The 20,431-nt window shown below is 37.7% G+C and overlaps 1 protein-coding gene across 3 annotated transcripts in view; it reads right to left on the bottom strand.

Annotated features, from left to right (window-relative positions):
• Positions 1-20,431, bottom strand: part of wdr27 (WD repeat domain 27) — a 110,609-nt gene that overhangs the window by 80,079 nt on the left and 10,099 nt on the right. For 2 of the 3 annotated variants that reach the window (XM_073873433.1, XM_073873434.1), the window contains exons 15-22: positions 19,799-19,870; positions 19,610-19,719; positions 18,648-18,737; positions 17,355-17,471; positions 13,154-13,292; positions 10,043-10,140; positions 7,834-7,955; positions 2,674-2,771 (exon numbers count right to left, since the gene is read on the bottom strand). In XM_073873433.1, coding sequence (XP_073729534.1) covers positions 2,674-2,771; positions 7,834-7,955; positions 10,043-10,140; positions 13,154-13,292; positions 17,355-17,471; positions 18,648-18,737; positions 19,610-19,719; positions 19,799-19,870 — 846 coding nt within the window. The remainder of the gene's footprint in view (positions 1-2,673; positions 2,772-7,833; positions 7,956-10,042; positions 10,141-13,153; positions 13,293-17,354; positions 17,472-18,647; positions 18,738-19,609; positions 19,720-19,798; positions 19,871-20,431) is intronic. The other variant, XM_073873435.1, reaches the window with a different exon arrangement.

Genomic DNA, 20,431 nt, shown 5'->3' with positions numbered 1-20,431 from the left:
GGAGTCTATCATACGACGCAACTGTCTTTTGCTAATTTTAACCCAGCGCAATTATCATATTCACGTTTAGCGCCACGTTGTTTAAAAAGAAAATGCTTTTGCGCTCAATTTTGCGCCCATGGGCGTTCTGGTGTTCAGGCGCATTGTTGGTGCATGCTATTTTGAGGCAACTAAAACCTGGTTTAAAGTCTAAAGTCAACGGTGCAATAATGTTTTTTTGTTATTTAATGAGCATGTTAGTAATATGCGCCTATAAACGAGACGACAATGCGGGTTTGCTTAACACACGTGGCTTCACCTGTAGCCTGGTAAGTACTGTAAATAAAAGCTTTGCTTTAAACAAATGCAAATATTTTTAAATGTTCTTTTAAATGCCACCCCACGGATTTATTGTATATGATGACTCTGTACCTGTGGATATGATGAGATGAAAAAACGTTTTTAAGTAATGATTTTTTTTAAAAACCATGGAGCTGTCCGAGTGCTGAAATGGCTCTCCGCACGTTTGTAAATTCTTTATTTCTTGTTTGTTATAAATAAAGTATTTTTAGAGTACAAACATTTTTTTGCATATTTTTTTAGGAGATTACAATGATTATGTAGGATATCAATACATTTACAGCAATTAAAAGCCTGCTATTTGCACTTGTATGACTGAAAGAAAACGTCTTTTAAAGATTTTAATCCAAAAAATAACAATTTCAATCAAAATGAAATTAACACAATTTTTTAACATTATTCTTAAACTGGTGGTCTTCTTCCTCCACTTAGTTTTTCAGTTTACAAAGTCTGTCATCTAAATAGGGATTAGACATAGCGCCAGCGCAACTGGCTTTTAAAGGGGATGAGAGATAAGACTCTCATTGTTTTATTGCACATTAAGCCTATATCACACCCATTACTCATTACGAGAATAGGAACAACCCTTTTCGACCGTGCACTCGGCGCACAAACCATTTTTCCCGCCGTTAAATTAGCAAAAGTGAAATCGGCAACGCCCGTTTAGACCGTGTGCTTTAGACAATGCGCTTAGATTGTTAAAATAGGGCCCTTGGTGTCATTCACCACAAAAGCCAAGCGACTCTGCGTGACCTATCTTATCAGTTTGGGACCTGACCCACAGTTTGAAAACCCCTGCAGTAAAGTGATTGGATATTCAGGTTAAAATGCTTGTTTTAAATTCAAGTTTTAATTAACTTTCAAGTCAAGATATCAGTTTGATCTGTACTTGTGGGTGGTCATTTAATGACTTTCTAAATTTAGTTTCAACAGATGTTGCTTGGATCAGTGTTTATACACAATATTTGAACTCCTATTTCAAATGCTCATGAAACATATTTCCTAATATGAACATAGGCAGAGTTTCAGAGATTCCAGGGGGGGCACTGCTCCCCAGGACAGAGACAATTATATTATTTTGTCTGAGCTATTAATTAAATAGAAATAGAGAATTCATATGTTAGTTGTCTTATATTATCATTTTAACTGGTATACGGAGTAACTTAAAGAGCGCCTATTTTATTGACCACCAAGATTTAGCTGGTAAACCATACAAACCAGCAGAAACCAGCCTGGATCAGCAGTGATTTAATGCTGTTTAAACCTATTCTTTATGAAATGTTTCTGACCAGAACCTGACCTTCAAACTCACTTGAAAGTATTTTTCAAAGAAAAAAAAATGGAGATTTGACACTTTCCAAGTTTGCAAGTAGAAATGGGAAGATGTCCAAACACAACAGTCAGAAAGACAATAAAATATTGAAGCAATTTACACCATTTCTGTAAGTGACAAAATAAAACCAAAGAACTATGAAGATGTTTTCACTACCTTCAGCTGCTCTTTTATGGAAAATAAAACTATAAAAGGAGACGTCAGGTGCAAAATATCAAATCGAGACATGATATATCTCAAAGTTCTGAGTAAAATATGTTTCGAGTCTGGAACATTTTGCTCAGGTTCCTGTACCAGCAGTAAGTGTCTCCGTTCTCAGAATGGGTGATTAAATAAAAATTTTAATTAACCTTTAAAGTTGTAAATATATTATCGTTCACAGCAACAAGAACTGTGCTAGGATTCAATTGGATAGATTTTTTTCTGCAGAGCTGTTGGTGTAGGCCGATTTGCAGGGAGGGAATTCTTTCCGATGTCTTTTTGGCCGATGTTCGAGAAAATGAAGGACAGGCTTTCAGAAAACTTGGAAATTTCACTTTCTTCGTTTAAATGATAGATGTACTCATCTAACTTGTCCTAATCCCTGGGATTTCAGATTGTTCTTAATATTCTTAAGAGCGTTATTTAACGGTAGTATCCAGCAGGCCAACGAGTGTCCTGGGTTTAGACCATACTTCACTGTGCTAAACAAAAACCACATGGAACAGGAAATGTCCTTGGGAACAGGACAGCATTGCAAAAAAGTCTGACAGGTTATTAGTGCTTGTCTAGTGAGGCGAGGGCTCGAACCTGGATGTTAGGCTGGAAAAAATGACTGAAAGTACATATGCTGAAAGTCTAATCAGTTCATATACTTTGGCAGTCATTATATATTCTACTTTTCAACTTTTTATTATTTTACATAATTATTTATTATTTTTACATACTTTGGATTTGGTTAATGGGATGAACATCATGACGTTTGTCCTAATTAAAATCTCAAAAAGTCACGGACGGCTTACCTTGCGGTGCGCAGGTCCCACATTTTCAAACCATCTGTTATAGCGCTGCTTAGGAAAAGATTGTATGATTCTGGGGTCTGTGAACAGAACAGGGACCCCTGCAAAACAGAAAAAGAGCAAGGAGTCACATAAAAACTGCTTGAATTTACATAAAATATAAAAAAATACTTTTTGGTGCTGTGTTCCATGGAAAAACAGCTTGAGGTGGAGTAACTAATGTCGGAATGATTTAATAGTTCATGACTTAATTTCAAAAATTTAACCTTGATATCTTTAATATTGGCTGAGTAAGGTCATGTCAAATTAATGGAAATCAAACCTTTATGCTCCAAATCGCATAAATTTTACTATATCAGAACTGGCAACACATCTGGAAGCCTACATTTCAAAGAAATTCAATTTACGCAGTTACTTCATGAGCTGCAAGGTCACTTGATAAATATGTGACCCTGTACCACAAAACCCTGTACCGAGATACACCAATTTGAAAATCTGGAATCTGAGGGTGCAGAAAATCGCCTTAATAGTTGTCAAAATGAAGTCCTTAGCAACATATATTACTGATGATAAATTAATGTTTAATATGTTTACGGTAGAAAAATGTAAAAATATCTTCATAGAACATAATCTTATATTATCTTTAATATCGTAATGATTTTTGGCATAAAAAAAATCTATAATTTTGACCCATTTATTGTTGGCTATTGCAACACATTTACCCATGAAACTTATGACTGGTTTTGTGGTCCAGGTTCATATACAGTACTGTGCAAAAGTCTTAGGCCACTATGCCAGAATTAGATTTGTTGTTTTTGCAATGTTATAATTGTTTCTCAGTCTTTTTAATAAAATCCAGAAAATACAGGAAATGTGTATAAAGTATTAAAAACTGTATGAAAATGTAAACTGATGTGTTAGGTTTTTAGGGTAAACTCCCCTTCTACTTGAGCAATAGCAGGAAATAAAATTTAGAGCTGCCTAACGATTATTCGCGACTAATCGTTTGCAGAATAAAAGATTTTGTTTACATATTAAATGTGTGTGTAATGTGTATAATAATTATGTATACCGGTATATAAATGCACACACATGCATATATATATTTAAGAAATAATATCATAAATATAATTATTTATTATATTAATATATTTTTTCCTTAAAATTATAGATACATGTGTTTGTATTTATATATGTACATAATATTTGTTGATGTACTTGTGTATAATAATTATGTAAACAAAAACTTTTATTCTGCTTTTATAAGAAATTAGTCTTTTTACTTCATTCTGCTCAAAAGCGCTCAAGATGTGTTTAGTGCCAAGAGAGGTCACACTAAACACAGACGATGCCTAAAGAAGACATTTAGTCCTGAAATTTTTTTTAATTTCCTGTTTTCTGTTTGTATTTTAATAAAATAGATTGAAAAATAAATATGGGTGGACATTAAAACTAAAACAACAAGTCTGGTGATGGTGGCCTAAGACTTTTTCCCAGTACTGTATATGCGCCAAAAACGGATATTTATTTGATCTACAGTATCTTTTTTATACAGCATGTTAAAGGGTATCATATAAGATCCTAGGTTTAATTATTAGTGTCATGGACGGGTGTGAAACAAGTCTAATGAGGAAGTGCAAATAGGCTACATGTGCCATCCGAAAGTGTGCTGAGTGCAGACTTTCCACAACTAAAGCTCTACCAAAAAACCAGGAGTCCACAGAATGGAAATGTTTGTCATACATTGCAGAAGCGCAGGGAAACCATCATTCTCTTCAGCCCTAACACAAATACAGATGGTTTCATGTGTCCTGAATAGTTACTCACACACAATCAAAACTGTTTTCCCTAAATTCCTTACTAAAACGGCTTTAGTAAATGGAAAGTTTGGTCTACGGAGGAGAATGTAAAGTGAGTGATGACACTGCTGCATGGGATTCATGCCGGAGAATACCACATGTAAGTAATAGCCAGGTTGTGTTGTTGTAAAAAGAGCAGGCCTATAAGCACAGCAGACAATGTGTAGCGTGACTAGAAGATAGTATGCTGGTATGGAGCGGTTGCTTCAGGGGACATGGAAGAATGCATGCGTGCTGAAACCACCATACTGGGTTAGTTTAGTTAATCCACTGTCCACTCGTGTACCCAACAAATCCCAGCTGCCCCTCTCAACCTGAGGATCTGGGGTCTGAGGTGAGTCGATGAATTTGAAAAACATGTGACCCACACAAGATCTGTTAATACGGGTATTATGCGAAAGGATTGTATGCAGACGATATTCATCCTCCACAGAAGGAATTTGCTTACACAACATGCTTGGCTTAAGTCAGATCCTCCCTCAACTTACTTCAAATATTCGACTCAATCAGTAGATGAAGGGATTTGGACCGAGACACAATAAGATGAATGGCACATGCGAGACCTACAACTTGAGCCCACCTCGGAAAACCTCACACAACTGTGGTTTCGGATTATCCCAACTGAAAAGCTGAACTTTTATCCTTTAAAGGAGCAAATTTATTGCGTAACATTCAGAGAGGTCTTATATAATGGGAGGACTTAGCTGCCAAACTGCAGAGACGTTGAAGCTCGGAAAGTTTGCAGAGTGAATATAAGTTAAATCCGATCATTTACTTTAACTCGCTTCTTGAAGGATGCCACATATTAAAGTCGAGGTTAAGCTTGGATATGCAATGGATAACCAATGGATAACCATCTACTTTTTTCTGACCTTACTGAGCTCTTGTTTAAAGGGACACTCCACTTTTTTTGAAAATATGCTCATTTTCCAGCTCCCCTAGTAGAGATGCTCATATCAGTTAATTTTCCCGACCGACAACCGTAGCTTCTAAACCGAACATTAACCGTTAACTTATAAGATTTTAATATGAAATTGTCATTGAGTAAAAATACAGTTGACGGTTGTCTGTGAACTAGTAAATACAAAAGATTTAATTTGAACGTGCAAACAGTAGCGACAGATCAACAACAGAACCAGGATTCATACATTATCAGATATTCACGCAACATTACCTTATTAAAAAGCACGCGATCAGTCCAGAGGATTAATATCCAAAGGGCAGATTGTCTCCGTTTCATCTACCACAGGGGTCATTTCTAAAGCAGGATGCTTTTCAGAAAGTTTTGCTTTTGCGTCGTCTTTCGCCGTTTGTGCAAAAAGAGAGATGTTTATGGACAGGGTCCGAGGCCATCAGCGAACGTCTGTCCGGATGTGCGCGAGACGGACCGCGTCATCTTGCGCGGACACGCGCGCGTCTCCGTTCAGCTTCCAAACACGCATACAAATGATTTCTCATACAAATGATTACTTTATCAGACCGTCAGGGCAGCAATAATTTGTGTAATTTACAGGACATTCACAAATTAAAGATAGAAAAAGTGGCGAAATGTCTGTCGGCTCATGACGACACGCACCATGTATTAACAAATATTTTTTTATTTGAACTGATAATGTTAATCGGTCATAAATTCTTACCTTCGGTTAACGGTTAAACGGTCAATGTGAGCATCCCTATCCCCTAGAGATAAATATTTGATTTTTTACAGTTTTGGAATCCATTCAGCCGATCTCCGGGTCTGGCTGTACCACTTTTAGCATAGCTCAGCACAATACACTGAATCCGATCAGACCATCAGCATCGCGCTAAAAAATAATTCAAGGAGTTTCAACATTTTTACCATTTAAAACTTGACTCCTCTGTAGCTACATTGTGTACTAAGACAGACGGAAAATTAAAATTTGCGATTTTCTAGGCAGATATGGTACTCTCAGGACTTTGCTGCCGTACCATGGCTGCAGGAGGCGCAGTGATATTACGAAGTGTCCAAAAATAGTCCCCTGCTATTGAAAGTTACTAAGGGGACTATTTTTGGCTACTGTGTAATATCATTGCACCTCCTGCAGCCATGGTACGGCAGCAAAGTCCTTGATTATTACGCCAGAATGAGGGTATAGTTCCTAGCCATATCTGCCTAGAAAATCGCAACTTAATTTTCCGTCCTTCTTAGTACACGATGTAACTACAGAAGAGTCAAGTTTTAAATAGGAAAAAAATAGAAACTCTTTGGTTACTTTTGAGCGTGATGCTAATGGTCTAATCAGATTCAAGGAATTATGCTAAGCTATGCTAAAAGTGGTACAGCCAGACCCAGAGATCGGCTGAATGGATTACAAAACGGTAAAAATGAAATATTTAACGCTAGGAAATCTGACAAATGAGAATATTTTCAAAAAAGTATCCCTTTAAGTAGCCCAAAAATTAGGCATCATTTCTCAACAACCAAAACTCAGACAATCAGCATATTAAAAAACCTATATCTATATTCAACGAATTAGCAAGCAAATGCACAAAGAACATGGAAGGCATGAATACTTAATTTCCTTAATGATAGTTAAGACCTAGACTCAGTATTTTCTTAGTAGGAACTTCATCACGGTTGCCACAGATACAAGGTTACCCCGAGAGCAAAGTGAGTCAGATGTAAAGTGCCTTACTTTGAGTTTACAGCTAAACCAGAGCACAGCACAGACTCACAATAAAAATGCATTCACTACCCACAAACAGTTTAACTGGTTTATAATTGCAGTTTTAGTGTTTTTACTTTAAAGGTCACATTGAGCTTTGTGTACCTTGTAAATGAGCACATTCATAGTGACCGGGACATTGGTCTCGCTGAGGCATGGGCGTCGCTTTGTATCAAAGTGATGGGAAAAGTCACAACAGAAAGTCACAACAGTTTTAAAAAGAAGTAGACTAGTTCACATCAGTCATAACAATTGTATGCTATAGACATTGGACTGCTGTAATATTGTGCACAAATGCTGCAATAGTTTGTCCTTAAAATACTAATTAAAACTTTAATATAAGGACTCAAGGTGACGTTTTGCTATCTAAGTGATCCTTATGTTGGTTTTTAGTTCTGATGTTTCAATGCTTGATGAAGTGCAGGTGGAGGTTAAAGGCTTTTTATTGTCTGTTATCCATCCATTAATTTTCACAAATGAGTGTTGGAGCACATCCCATCATCAATACCTATAGACAACTAATGGCAAAATGTGTTTATGTCTAAGTCAAATCAAATAAACCCACAATTACTTGCTAATCCCATCACTACACTAAATACTGTATCCTGTGGTTTTACCTTGTTTTGGGCGAGGTGGTGGACAGGTCGAGAATGGGCGTCCGGGATCTGAGTAGCAACGTGGCCGTGGTTCATATCAAAGACCTGTATGGTGCGGTCAGCGCCAGCAGCCAAAACAATATCTGACACACTGTAGTTAAAGAGCTCTGACAGACAGAATAAGAGCGTACTTCAGAATGTGTCCTGTTACCTTAAGCAAAACCCAATATGGTTAACCAAACCACAAATAATACTGTATGTACTTAATAGAAGAGACTTTTAAAGCACTATTAAAAAGGATGTGAGTTTACACTCTCTAGATTATATAATACTTCAGACAATGAGAGTTTTTGATTATCAGAATCACATTACACAGCTTATTGGTTCCACTGCATGCGTTGCCAAACCAGATCCACTATATTTCCTTATTTAAGCATGGGCTGAGCTATAAATGACCTGTGGGTTTCAGTACATTTATTGATAAATCAATGTATAGTAAAACATTTTATTTGGATTTAGGGTAAACTGAAAGTTAGAAATATTAATGATTGACACCACCAGTCAGATTGCTGAACACACGCGACCGATTAATGTTTCTCATAATCTTAAATTATATAGACCAAAAAGTTTTGATGCTTAAAAAATGTAATGGTCTTTAAACACTTTAATTTAAACCTTTTTACAAAACTGAATGTTAATATTTTTGATAGGAACTTACTCAGTACTGTTTAAAAAACATCCTAGGTGGCATTTCTTACACTCTTCAGAATTATGCTACGTACACACCAAATGCGTGGCATCGCGTTACTCGCTCTAGATTACTCACATGATTTAACTTTGTGTCATGCAAATTTATCACTCGAGTTTAATATTTTCAACTTGGCGAAGACCCGTTTGAGGCGAATAGCTCCAAACGCGCCGCCCATATTGCGCCATTCACATCGTCCTACGCGAGGACGTGTCTGATCGCGTCTTTGCATTGACTTTGTATGTAATCTACTCGCGCAAATCATTGAACTCACATTTGGTGTGTTTGCCCCATAAGGGGCTGATCACACCAAACGCATTTATGGCGGTTGCAGGCGCACGTTTTTGCCACCAGCCGCAGCACGTGCTTTTGAAGGAGCGCTGAGAGCGGAAAAGCGCCCAACGTTATTTTGCGTCTTTCCTTTGTCCAATCGAATGAGGGGACAGCCAGAACTTTCGTTGTGGTGACGGAGATTTACAGTTGTTTGGATCAACCAGACTTCACTCACTCACTGTCTCCTGCGTGTTTGTGCACCTCCCAACAAGGTCAGAGCAAGCGTCCTCTTTCTAAAGTTTCTAATATCACAGTTAACAGCAAAAGAGCACTCACACTTCAATATTTGATTGACAAGACAGCTGACTCGGTGGTTGCCTAACAATATAAAAGCCAAGTTGCACTGCTCTTTTTTGCGTTGCGCCTTGCGTTTTCAATGCTACGTACACACGAAATGGGGGGCATCGTGTTACTCGCTCTAGATTACTTGCGGGATTTAACTTTGTGTCATGCAAATTTTTCGCTCAAGTTTAATATTTTCAACTTGGGCGAAGACGCGTTTGAGGGAAATTGCGCGTGTTTTTGCGGCAAACATGCCGCCCATATCATCGCCATTCGCATCGCGAGGACAGATCCGATCACATCTTTGCATTGACTTTGTATGTAATCTACTCGCGCAAATTGTTGAACTCGCAAACCCACAGTAAGCGTTTAAAACGTGATTGATGTGATTAGCCCCTAAAGGTGCTTAAAAGGTTTTTCACAGTGATGCCACAGAAGAAGCACTTTCGGTTTATCAAAGATTTTAATGATCTTTAATCTTTAATGTCTTTATTGAAACAGAAAGGTTTGGATGTTAAAGGTTCTTTATGAAACCATTTGGACCAAATTGGTTCTTCTATGGCATTGTGAAGCACCTATATTTTTAAGAGTGTAGTCCAAGGTGGCTGATTGAATACCCACATTGTGCAGAGCTGTATGACAAAAATCGCTTCTTTAAACAATGTGAAAATACTGTATATGATTTAGTAGAAGTATTCTACATTTGTAAAAGTACAAAATTAGGTTGTTTGTTAATAACAGCAAAAGAAAAGTATAACAAAGGCTCTCAGCGGTCCCTCATTCTATTGCTTAAACATGGATTAAACGGTACAAAATAATTACGGCACCCTAGAAAAAATATAAGCCTCAGAGTGTTTTTTAGGATACAGGAATAGAAGTCATTGATCGCTGATACTGAGGTAATGTTTGTTCCGGTCGTCATACAAAATGTTCCTGTCAGCTTGGACTTGCTTCTTTGCTTATACCTAATATCAAAGGAAAAGAATAAAAAAAATTAATAAAAAAATAATTTAGAATTCAGAAACACAATGTTGCTTAATAATTGTTAATACAAGTTCAAATTAATGATAATTTTTGTAGGCACTTAAAAATAAAGATTTTTTTTCTTTATTTATTTAGATTAGTGATGCCATAGAGGAATCATTTAGTCAAATGTTCTTAGAAGAACCATTTCTTTCTTACCTTTTTAGAAACATTTTCGCCACAAATTGTTAATTGTTTTTTATTTAGACAAAAAAGGTTTTTCTATGGCATTGTGAAGCACCTTTATTTTTAAAGAGTCCCTAGTACATCCTATCTTTCCGCACTGACTCAATTTGTTCAGCTCAAAAATTTTTCAGGTCATACTCCTCATCTGTGACCACTGGTGTCCCTCAAGGCTCTGTTCTGGGCCCTCTTTTATTTATCATCTACCTACTACCCCTTTGTCACATCTTTAGGAAATATGGCATTAGTTTTCATTGCTATGCGGACAACACCCAGCTTTACTTATCATCCAAGCCAAATTCTACTCTTCTATCTACCGCTCTCTCTCTCAGATTGTTTAGAAGAGATTAAATCCTGGTTTTCACACAATTTTCTCAAATTGAATACTGATAATACTGCGTTTAACTGCGCTGCCCCTCATCTCTGGAATTCCCTTCCACAATCTCTACAAGAAAGTGATTGTCTGGTCACTTTTAATTCACGTCTTAAAACTTACCTATTTAAATAGCCCTTTTCTGATCAGTTTTAAATATTGTATGTAACATAGTTGTTGCTTTGTTGTATTTGGTGCAATGTGCTTCTCTATGCCCTGATTCTCTGAAATGCGTCGATTTTGTACAAAGCTCATCATTCTAAAAGGCACGGTGTGCTCCTATTGGCGAGCTATCCAGTGCGTTGTGATTGGCCTAAATATCTCAATCGTCAGGCGTAAATGTGACGCTCCTTACCATATTTGGAACATCAGCTCCCAATGCAATACAGGAGTAAATATCGTCTTTAATACCTTATCAGTATGAGCCCAAATCTCATCCAGAAAATGCAGATGACCAAGCGGATTTTATGCAATTGCTTAAAATTTCAATTAAAATTACTTTAAAAAGTGGAGGCAAAAATGATGCACTATATTTTTAAGTAAATCCAGTAAATATTATTTTTTTACGGTGTACACAAAAAGGAATGTAAAGTCGTGAACCAGATACTAGGTGCTCTTTAAGAGTGAATTGTGTGCAGAAACGTCTATCTAAATACAGTTAGGAATCCTTTATGGAATCTGATATGGAATAACATTCATTAAAATTTGTATAGATATACTGAACTATTTCAGATGTCAAAAGAGTCACATGCACGTAATTAATCCCTGGCAGATGAATATTAAACCAAAGCTTTGATTCCACATAAACAAAATATGATGTGTAATATCTGGCTCATGTCTTTACATTTCTCTTCCAAAAATCCCCTAGCACGTGTGTTTATATATGTAAAGACCGCTTTGATTCTTCAGGAACAACTTCTCCACTTACACGTGTGTTCTTTGTGCTCACCCCTCTAGCGCAGACATTCATACATCACCGTAACCAAAATATATACAGACATCCTATATAGCTCACTTCCTTAACTCGCAGCTTCGTGAAGTATGTGTTGTTTTATTAAACAGTGCTGACCACATTAGATCAAAATCTATTTTCCTAAGGAGCAAGGGAAAGATTTATTTTCCATGCTACTGGATGGGACAAAGATCATTCACCTACTTAAACAATCCAGTATAGCTAATGGAATAAAGCACAAAAATAAAGCATCAAGTTTTCAGCCATTATTCTTATTATAAATTAATGTTTTGTAACCATCTCATGGCACATCTGACAAATCCATAAAAGTATACCCTTCACAGCTACTGTAATAGTTCAGCTTCAAACCTACACCAAAAATCATGATTTTCCGGTATTTTTTTCACGCTGCCAAAAGACGATCTCCTGCAAATTATTGGAAATGTATAATGTTTTTCCAGAGAGTTATTGATGGACGAGTGTTTTGGTGGCATGCAAGTACATTTTTTCATCATATGTTTTTTTCGGTTTTAAAGTGTTTAAGATACCAAATCCAATGCTATGTCATATTAATCAGTGTCTTGTTGACTAAAACATAGCATCGTTTTGAAATCTGTCTGCAGCTCTTTGCAACTTTTTTGGTGGGCTTGAAAATATTTTGACCCAGCGGGGTTCATTGTAACGCTGTGTTACAACTAACCCCTCAGCACTTACGATATGAAAACGGCTAACGTTAGCATAATTCTTGCCATTGTTTTAAATAGGCTACACGCCAATGATTGCTGGCTGCCAACAAAATAAATCAGACTTTGAAGCTCATCATCTCAGAATTTGATTTTTTGAAACTGTAGTATGGTTATTACAGACTGGGTCACATGTTCTGTCATAATTGTGCTGCTTTTTCTCACATATTTAGACATTTGTATCCATTTATAATTGAACTATTGTTAGAAAAGGGCTGGATGAATGAATACAGTGTGGATACCTGTTTATTGTAGGCAGATATATAAACAATTTCCACTTTAAGTATATAGACAAAAAAGTATTGAAATATTTGCCTGCAAACTTAATTTTTAGCAAGTGTTACAACTAACCCCTTGCCTGTTACAATTAACCCCACCTATGAGGTAAGTTGTAACGTTTGCACTTCTGTCACATTTGGTGTAATTGTCCAAGAATGTTAAGTACTAGAAACAAACTTCAAATGTTCATTTGTGTGTGTTGCTTGTGTACAAATATAATTAATCAATCTCCAACATTTTTTTAATGATTGAGCCAAAACCAAAAAGCGTTAGGTTGTGCCCCGCTCTCCCCTATAAGAGAAGAATTTTAGCCAGTATAGTCGTGATTCCAGTTTTACCATTTTTTTCCTGTAAACAAACCATCTTTTTTGTTTATTTTTACATGTTCATTGTCTATATACAGCTTGTATGTGTGAGTTCTGCACCTTTTAATGTCATCTCTGGTGGTGTCCAGATGGTACAGGTACAGGAGTATATTTGATCCCGATGCCAGCAGTAAAAACTTATCAAGATAGTAAAACTGAGCACTTCTGATGGACTTTGCAAACTGGTCACATCCCATGGAGAAACACCAAGTCAAACAAATAGCATATAACCAGAGTCAGTGGCCACATAAAGTCACATTGCAGTTAATTACCAGTATTCATATAAGTGCTAAGTACATTCATCTCACACACTACATCAAATACAGCACTGTGAAATCACTTAAATCACTTTTTTATACAAAGATGGAGTGTGAAGCGATAAATGAAGATAGAAGCAAATGGGAATGCTGTTTTCTCTGTCTGGAAACTAAGAGATTAATGAAAGAGATGTTGGCAAATGGAATAGAAGATATCTAGTGTGACAATGATGGGTTTATGTGTGTGTGTGTGTGTGTGTGTGTGTGTGTGTGTGTGTGTGTGTGTGTGTGTGTGTGTGTGTGTGTGTGTGTGTGTGTGTGTGTGTGTGTGTGTGTACACGTGTGCAATGGATTGCATGATTGAATCCATCAGTAGTTCTCACACATGCTGGAACATCATAAAGCAAAGGCATGTAAAGAAAACATACTCAAGTACGCAAGGCATATGCAAATGCAGATGCTAACATAAAGTCAGTTTTGAAATGCATCATGTTTTGCATTTTTAGATTTTACAAATTAATTTTAAAAATTAAAAAATGATTGAGCATGCAAAAACCCTGTTCTCCTTACCTGGTAAGCTTTTATAAAATAATTTATAATTTGAGTCTGCAATTTTATGTTTCAGACAGAGATGGCGATAAAGAGGCAAAATTACCAATTGCAGCTTTAATAAAAAAAATGTAGTTGTTTTTAAAAGGTCCCGTTATTTCTGTGTTTTTGAAGCTTTGATTGTGTTTACAGTGCGCAATATAACGTGTTCATGTTTCACGTGTAAAAAACGTGGTATTTTTCACACAATTTACTTATCTGTATGTCGCTGCATTTACTGTCCTCAAAACGGGCTTCTATGAAGTCCCTCCTTCAGAAATACGTAACGAGTTCTGATTGTGTAGTTTGTTTAGTGTGTTGTGATTCGACAGCAGCTTAGCTTGCCGTTAGCTTAGCTGGCGACTGACATATTCCTGTGGGTGGAGTTTAATCAAAAAACTGTTCTAGTGACGTCATTAAAGCAGGAAGTAGAGGGCTGTAGTCCAAACCGGCCGTTCGCTGTAGGCTTTGAAAGGCAAATTCTGATAAACACTCTTATGCTGAGTTTACACCAAACACGTTTTGGGCGTCAAAATCGCGTCTACCGCGCCTAGTTTGCCGCTTGAACACTTTGAATGCATTCGCGCGTGTAGAGCGGAGTAGACGCGCGGAAAAAGCAAGCATTTGACGCGCGTCCGAAGCAAAATCCGCTTCTTGTGGGAGGGGCAACTGCTGTGTGAGTGTCTGTTTGCAAGATGACTGATGTTACTTATGCATTTATCAAGAGAGTTACCAGTTTGTATTGGGTAACCTTACTATAGGGGGAAAATAAACTGCGCGGGTCGATAAATGTCACGTGACTCAAAAGTAAAGTGTGTATTACAACTTACCAGGTTGCCCAAAGTCCTTACTGACACTCTTCCAAGCGAGGTCCTTTTTATTCCTGTCTCCTCTATAAAAAATAACAACTTGTGTCATATACTTCGAGTGACTGCTTGAGTGAGTGACTCCGGGCGGGGCGGCCACCACAGCAGCAGGCAGGCTCCTGATTGGTTAACGCGGCGCGAAATTCCGCCCAAAGTTCAAATATTTCAACTCGGGCGTCAGCCGCAAATTCGCGTGAACAGCAAAATGCACAAAAGCACCATTCGCGCGTACCGCACACAACGCTTAATTCGCGCGTGAGGCGGAAACGCGTCTTCCGCTCCGCGCCGAACGCCTCTTCCGCGCCGCGGGACTTCCTGACGCGCGTCAACGCGTCTGCACATTGACTTAACATTGAAATCACTCGCGCTTCACGCCTCTACCGCGGTTGGTGTAAACGCACCATTAGAACGAATGTGTTAAAAACAACACATTAGTGTTGATTGTGGGGCGACACCCATCACTTTGTTATTATTGAAACAACACATTTTGTGTTACTTTTAACACAACATGTGTTATATTTTAACACAAAATCAACACAAAATGACACATAGGGCCCTATTTTAACGATCTAAGCGCATTGTCTAAAGCGCACAGCGCAACGTCTAAATGGGCGTGTCCGAATCCACTTTTGCTATTTTAACGACGGGGAAAAAAATTTTTGCGCCGAGCGCATGGTCGAAAAGGGTAGGTCCTATTGTAATGGGAGTATTTTGGGCGTAACGTGCTGTAAACCAATGAGAGTCACAGCTCTCATTCCCTTTAAAAGCAAGTTGCGCTGGCGCTATGTCTAATCCCTATTTAGATGACGAACTTTGTAAACTGAAAAACTATGCGGAGGAAGAAGATCCCCAGTTTAAGATTAATGTTAAATAATTGTTTTGTTTTTCACTTGTATTGAAATTGTTATTTTTTTTATTAAAACCTTTAAAACCCGTTTTCTTTTAGTCATGGAAGTAAAAAAGCAGGCTTATAGTTGCTTTAAATGTATGGCTATCCAATATCATCAAAAAATAATTTACAAGTATGTAAGAAAAGGTTTGTACTCTAAAAATACTTTATTTGTAACAAACAGGAGAATAAGAATTTACAAACGGCTCTCCTCACGTTTCAGCACTTTGGACAGCGGTTTTTTTAGCAAAGAGTTTTTTTTAAGCATTACTTAAAATGTTTCTCATCTCACCATATCCACAGGTACAGAGTCATCATATACAATAAATCCGTGAGGTAGCATTAAAAAAACATTTAAAAATAGATGCATTTGTTTAAAGCAAGCATTTATTTACTTACCAGGCTGCAGGTAAAGCAGCTCTTTGCGCCTTCTAACGTCTCATAATTACTCCTCATTTACGTCCAAGAGACTCAATAATAATCTTTTACATTCAATCCTTTAATCTTTCATATTTAAAAGCATTTTTGTGCTGCTGCGCATTCATGTACTTTGTGATCAGCAAACCCGCGTTGTCCTCCCGTTTATATGCGCATATAACTAATGCGCTCTTTAAATAACATAAAACACATTGCGCCATTGACTTTAGACTTTAGACCAGGTTTTTGTTGGTCAATGGCGTAGTCTATTTTAGTTGCCTCAAAATAGCAACGCGCCAACAATACGCCTGAACACGCCTCGTTTTCAGACCAGAACGCCCATGGGCGCAAAGGGGGCGCAAATGCATTTGCTATTTAAACAACGCGGCGCTAAACGTGAAAATTAGGGTGGAAACTAGCGAAAGACACTTGCGTCGCGCATTGCGCTGCATTGCGCCGGGTGTAAGATAGAGCCCTTAATGTGTTAAAATTACACATAATGTGTTAAAAGCTTAACGCACAAAGATGTGTAAAAAATTAACACATCCTTTCTAAGAGTGAAGAAAATATATCGCCTATCATTTTACAGGTATTATTTATGCTATTATAGCAACATTACACACTAACTAGGGTTTAAAAAATGGGATCAGAAAGAACGTGACCTTTAAGATTTTTGTTTTTTGTCCTTGTGGAAATCGCTGGCTGGTCTGCACAATGCAGTCAATTTTTATTATCATTATGAAGTCATTTGGTCCTCACAACTTACTGTAAGTGAAACGTGACCCCCACACACACACAGGACTACGAGAACTGGTGAAAAGAGACCAGCAAGGCTGTAAGCCTACATCTGACAGAAGAAAGCAGATTTGAATATCATGAAGGGGGTTCTGGGATAGTTTGCACCTCAGAAGGGGGAAATTAAGAGTTTAGTGAGGCCTGCAAGTGTTTACCGCACAAATGTGCTGGACATGAAAAGGGGCCTGCAGAGATGTCTTTGACATTCCAAGAGAGGAATACAGCCAAGAGAAACACTTCCCACGCAAGTTCACAGTCGAATGCATTCGTGACAAATGCAAATTCTGGACTCTTTAGGTTGCGATCACATACTTCGCTTATTCGTTCATTCTGCGCTGGGCTTGACGGTAATTATTGGGGCTGCAAAAGCTCAGTAAAAACATTATTTATGAATCGCTTGTGCCAAAGAAGCAATTATATTTGGCTTAATTGTTGATACGTTACCATGGTCAGAACAGGTTCGGCAACGCTTTCAGTCCAGATGCACAGGGCGGTGTCCTCAGAAGAACTTAGAAACCACTGCTTACTATGACTCCAACTCACACAGTTAACGCTCTTACTGTGCCCTGCGAAAATAAAGCTCTCAAGGTGAGGAGGTGGTCACCAGTGGTACAGCATTGTGTTAGCAGCACAAAGGTCATGGCTTTGAACACGCATGTAATGCACTGCAAGTCGCTTTGGATAAAATGCAAAATAAAATAACGAGTAACAAGCAAAAAATTATTACTTAATTTTTCCGACGTTTTTATCCAAAGTCACTTACAAATGAGAAATGAGACTAAATGTTCGTTTTATCACACAAACCTACCAATAGAAAGAAAAAATTACCTAATGTTTCATAATGCCATAAGGAAGAAAAGATCATGTTGAAGAAACATGCGACTTTTGGGACTTTAATTTATTCACCGTATCCCTCAAAGTGAGATAAGTTCATACATACCATTATCATCTCCAAAGTGCTGTAACTCTGTCTGACGCACTCACCGCTAGCCTAGCTTAGCACAAAGACTGGAAGTAAATGGCTCCAGCTAGCATACTGCTCCCACAAAATAGTGACAAAATAACATATTCCTATTCATATATTTATAAACAGCCATCTTTTAACCGGATACATATTGGGAACTATATTCAGTGATTTGCTTGCAGCACCTGAGAAGCCCCGTGATAAGGAGCAGAGAGTTCGCGCAAGAGTTGTGCTAATCACTCCGCCCAAGTAGCAGTGCCTAGCTTTCTGAGAATATAGTTCCCAGTATGTATAAGGTTAAAAGATGGCTGTCTCTCATACGACCTTGTTATTTGTACGACACTGTGCCTATACAAATCACAACATATAAATAGGAAAATGTTGGAGTTATTTTGTCACTTATTGGGAGCAGTACAGTATGCTAGCTGCTGGAGCCATTTACTTCCAGTCTTTGTGCTAAGCTAGGCTAGCGGTGGGTGCGTCAAACCGAGCAACGGGATGCACGGAGATGAAAAGGGTATGTATGGACTTATCTAACTCTGGGTAAATAAGCTAAAGTCCCAAAAAGTCCTGGTGTTCCTTTAACTAAATCTTTAAGCTCTTTCATGTTTAAAGCAATTCTTAGACCATTGAAAAGTACATCTATTTCAGGGTCATGCAGGGCCTTAGAAATTTTTGTTATGTTTCGAGTTCCCCAAAGTCTACCCAAAACACCCAATCACTCATCAGTAATTGAACTAAAAAAATAAACACTACAGATTTGAAGCTCTCCTGCTACCTGTGTAGACAGCTGGATCTTTGGTAAGTGAAGACTCGTACAACAAAACAGAACTGTCTCCAAGACCACACAAAATCTGCTTTCCATCCCCTAGACACAAGAAGATTTACAGACAAAAATGAAGGCATAATTAAAAATACCATTCCAACAGCAAAAGCCTAAAATAACTACAGCAATAAAACCTTTATTGTATTTAACTCCGGGGGGCTATTCTGGTTCGCTGCTGGTGCTATATAACATCTTTATGTGAAACCACAGGCGAACCAAAAATGCGAAAATCAACATGCAAATGATCGTGCTATTAAACCTGTGCCATTAAGTGCTGTTACACTTTATGTATTTACTTCCATTCATACACATGCAAACATGAGTGAAAGTGGGAATGCATGCATATGCATAGAAGTTTCAAGATGTTTCCAACCAACAGAAGATACATTTCACTTCATAGTTTAGTAGGAATTCTGCGTGCAAAGCTGCAAGGCCTGCAGTATTGTGGAAAAATGTAGTAATAATTTAAATGTAAGCTACCGTAGTGCAAAATATTTAAGTAACAATAGAAATATTTTATTATTTGTAATTTAGAATTGATTTCCCTATTGAAAAATCCAGCTAAGACCAGCATTAGCTGGTGAGCCGGTTATAGCTGGTCTCCAGTTTGGTTTTAGCTGGTTTTGCTGGTGTAGGAAGCTGGTTTTGCTGGTGTAGCAAGCTGGTCTAGCTGTGTTTTGGTCACTTTTCAAGCTGGTCTTAGCTGGTCAGGCTGGAAAACCAGCTTACCCACCAGCATGACCAGCTTTGTCAGGCTGGGAGGACCAGTGTAAACCAGCTAAAACCAGCTACCAGCTTATGCTGGTTTTAGCTGGATTTTTCAATAGGGTTATAACAATTCCTGAAGCATAAAATCCCTCTGTGGCCCATGTCTGGACCTAAAGTAATTTCACAAATCCCACATCTTCACTTACCCGAGTACTGTAGAGAGTTGACTGTTGTTGGGGTTGTGGAAACAGCCAGGTGAGTTGTACATATACTTGGGGCTAAAGATTGTGATGGATACTCACTTAAGAGGCTTTTCCTGTTGTAGAACAGCACACAATTCTTCAATAAGCATGTTGGATTCAAGTACTTCTCTACTGAATGTGTACAACACTTACTTTTTGGTTTTAGTTTTGGTGGAAGTGTTACTTTTCTTCTTTACGTTGGTCTGTGGTTTAAACATTGTCCTACTATAAAAAACAGATATAGAGACTGGTTTACTTTCTGAAAAAAAAAATCAAAACAAACAAACAAACAAGTATGGTTTAACTAAGATACCATGAAAATACAATTTTGATCAAAACGCTTTTTAAGCATTTCATAAATCTTTTCTCCCATTATGCACCTATATTAAAAGAATATTTACACAATGTTTTCAACAGGGATTTTGATCTGACCGGGTTTTTGGATCTGACCGTCATTACCAGTGTTGGGGAAAGTTACTTTTAAAAGTAATGCATTACAATATTAAGTTACTCCCAAAAAAGTAACTAAATGCGTTACTTAGTTACTTTTCATGGAAAGTAATGCTTACGTTACTTTTTAGTTCTTTTTGCGTTACTTTTTCTTGGCTGAGACTTGATCTCTTTCAGGCCTTGCAGGTGTTTTTATGACTGAAAAGTTCTGTATTCAGAAATTGCATATTTTATCACAAAAATGTCGAGCTCTGGCCTGCCATCTCAGTTTCAGACTCAAACTGTTCCCACACAGGCGTGTACGCATAGTGCGCATAATGTGACTACGTTTAGTTC

Source organism: Misgurnus anguillicaudatus, chromosome 11 (assembly GCF_027580225.2).
Source record: "Misgurnus anguillicaudatus chromosome 11, ASM2758022v2, whole genome shotgun sequence".
NCBI lineage: Eukaryota > Metazoa > Chordata > Actinopteri > Cypriniformes > Cobitidae > Misgurnus > Misgurnus anguillicaudatus.
The sequence above is the reverse complement of the archived record's forward strand: the minus strand, read 5'-3'. Positions and strand labels throughout refer to the sequence as shown.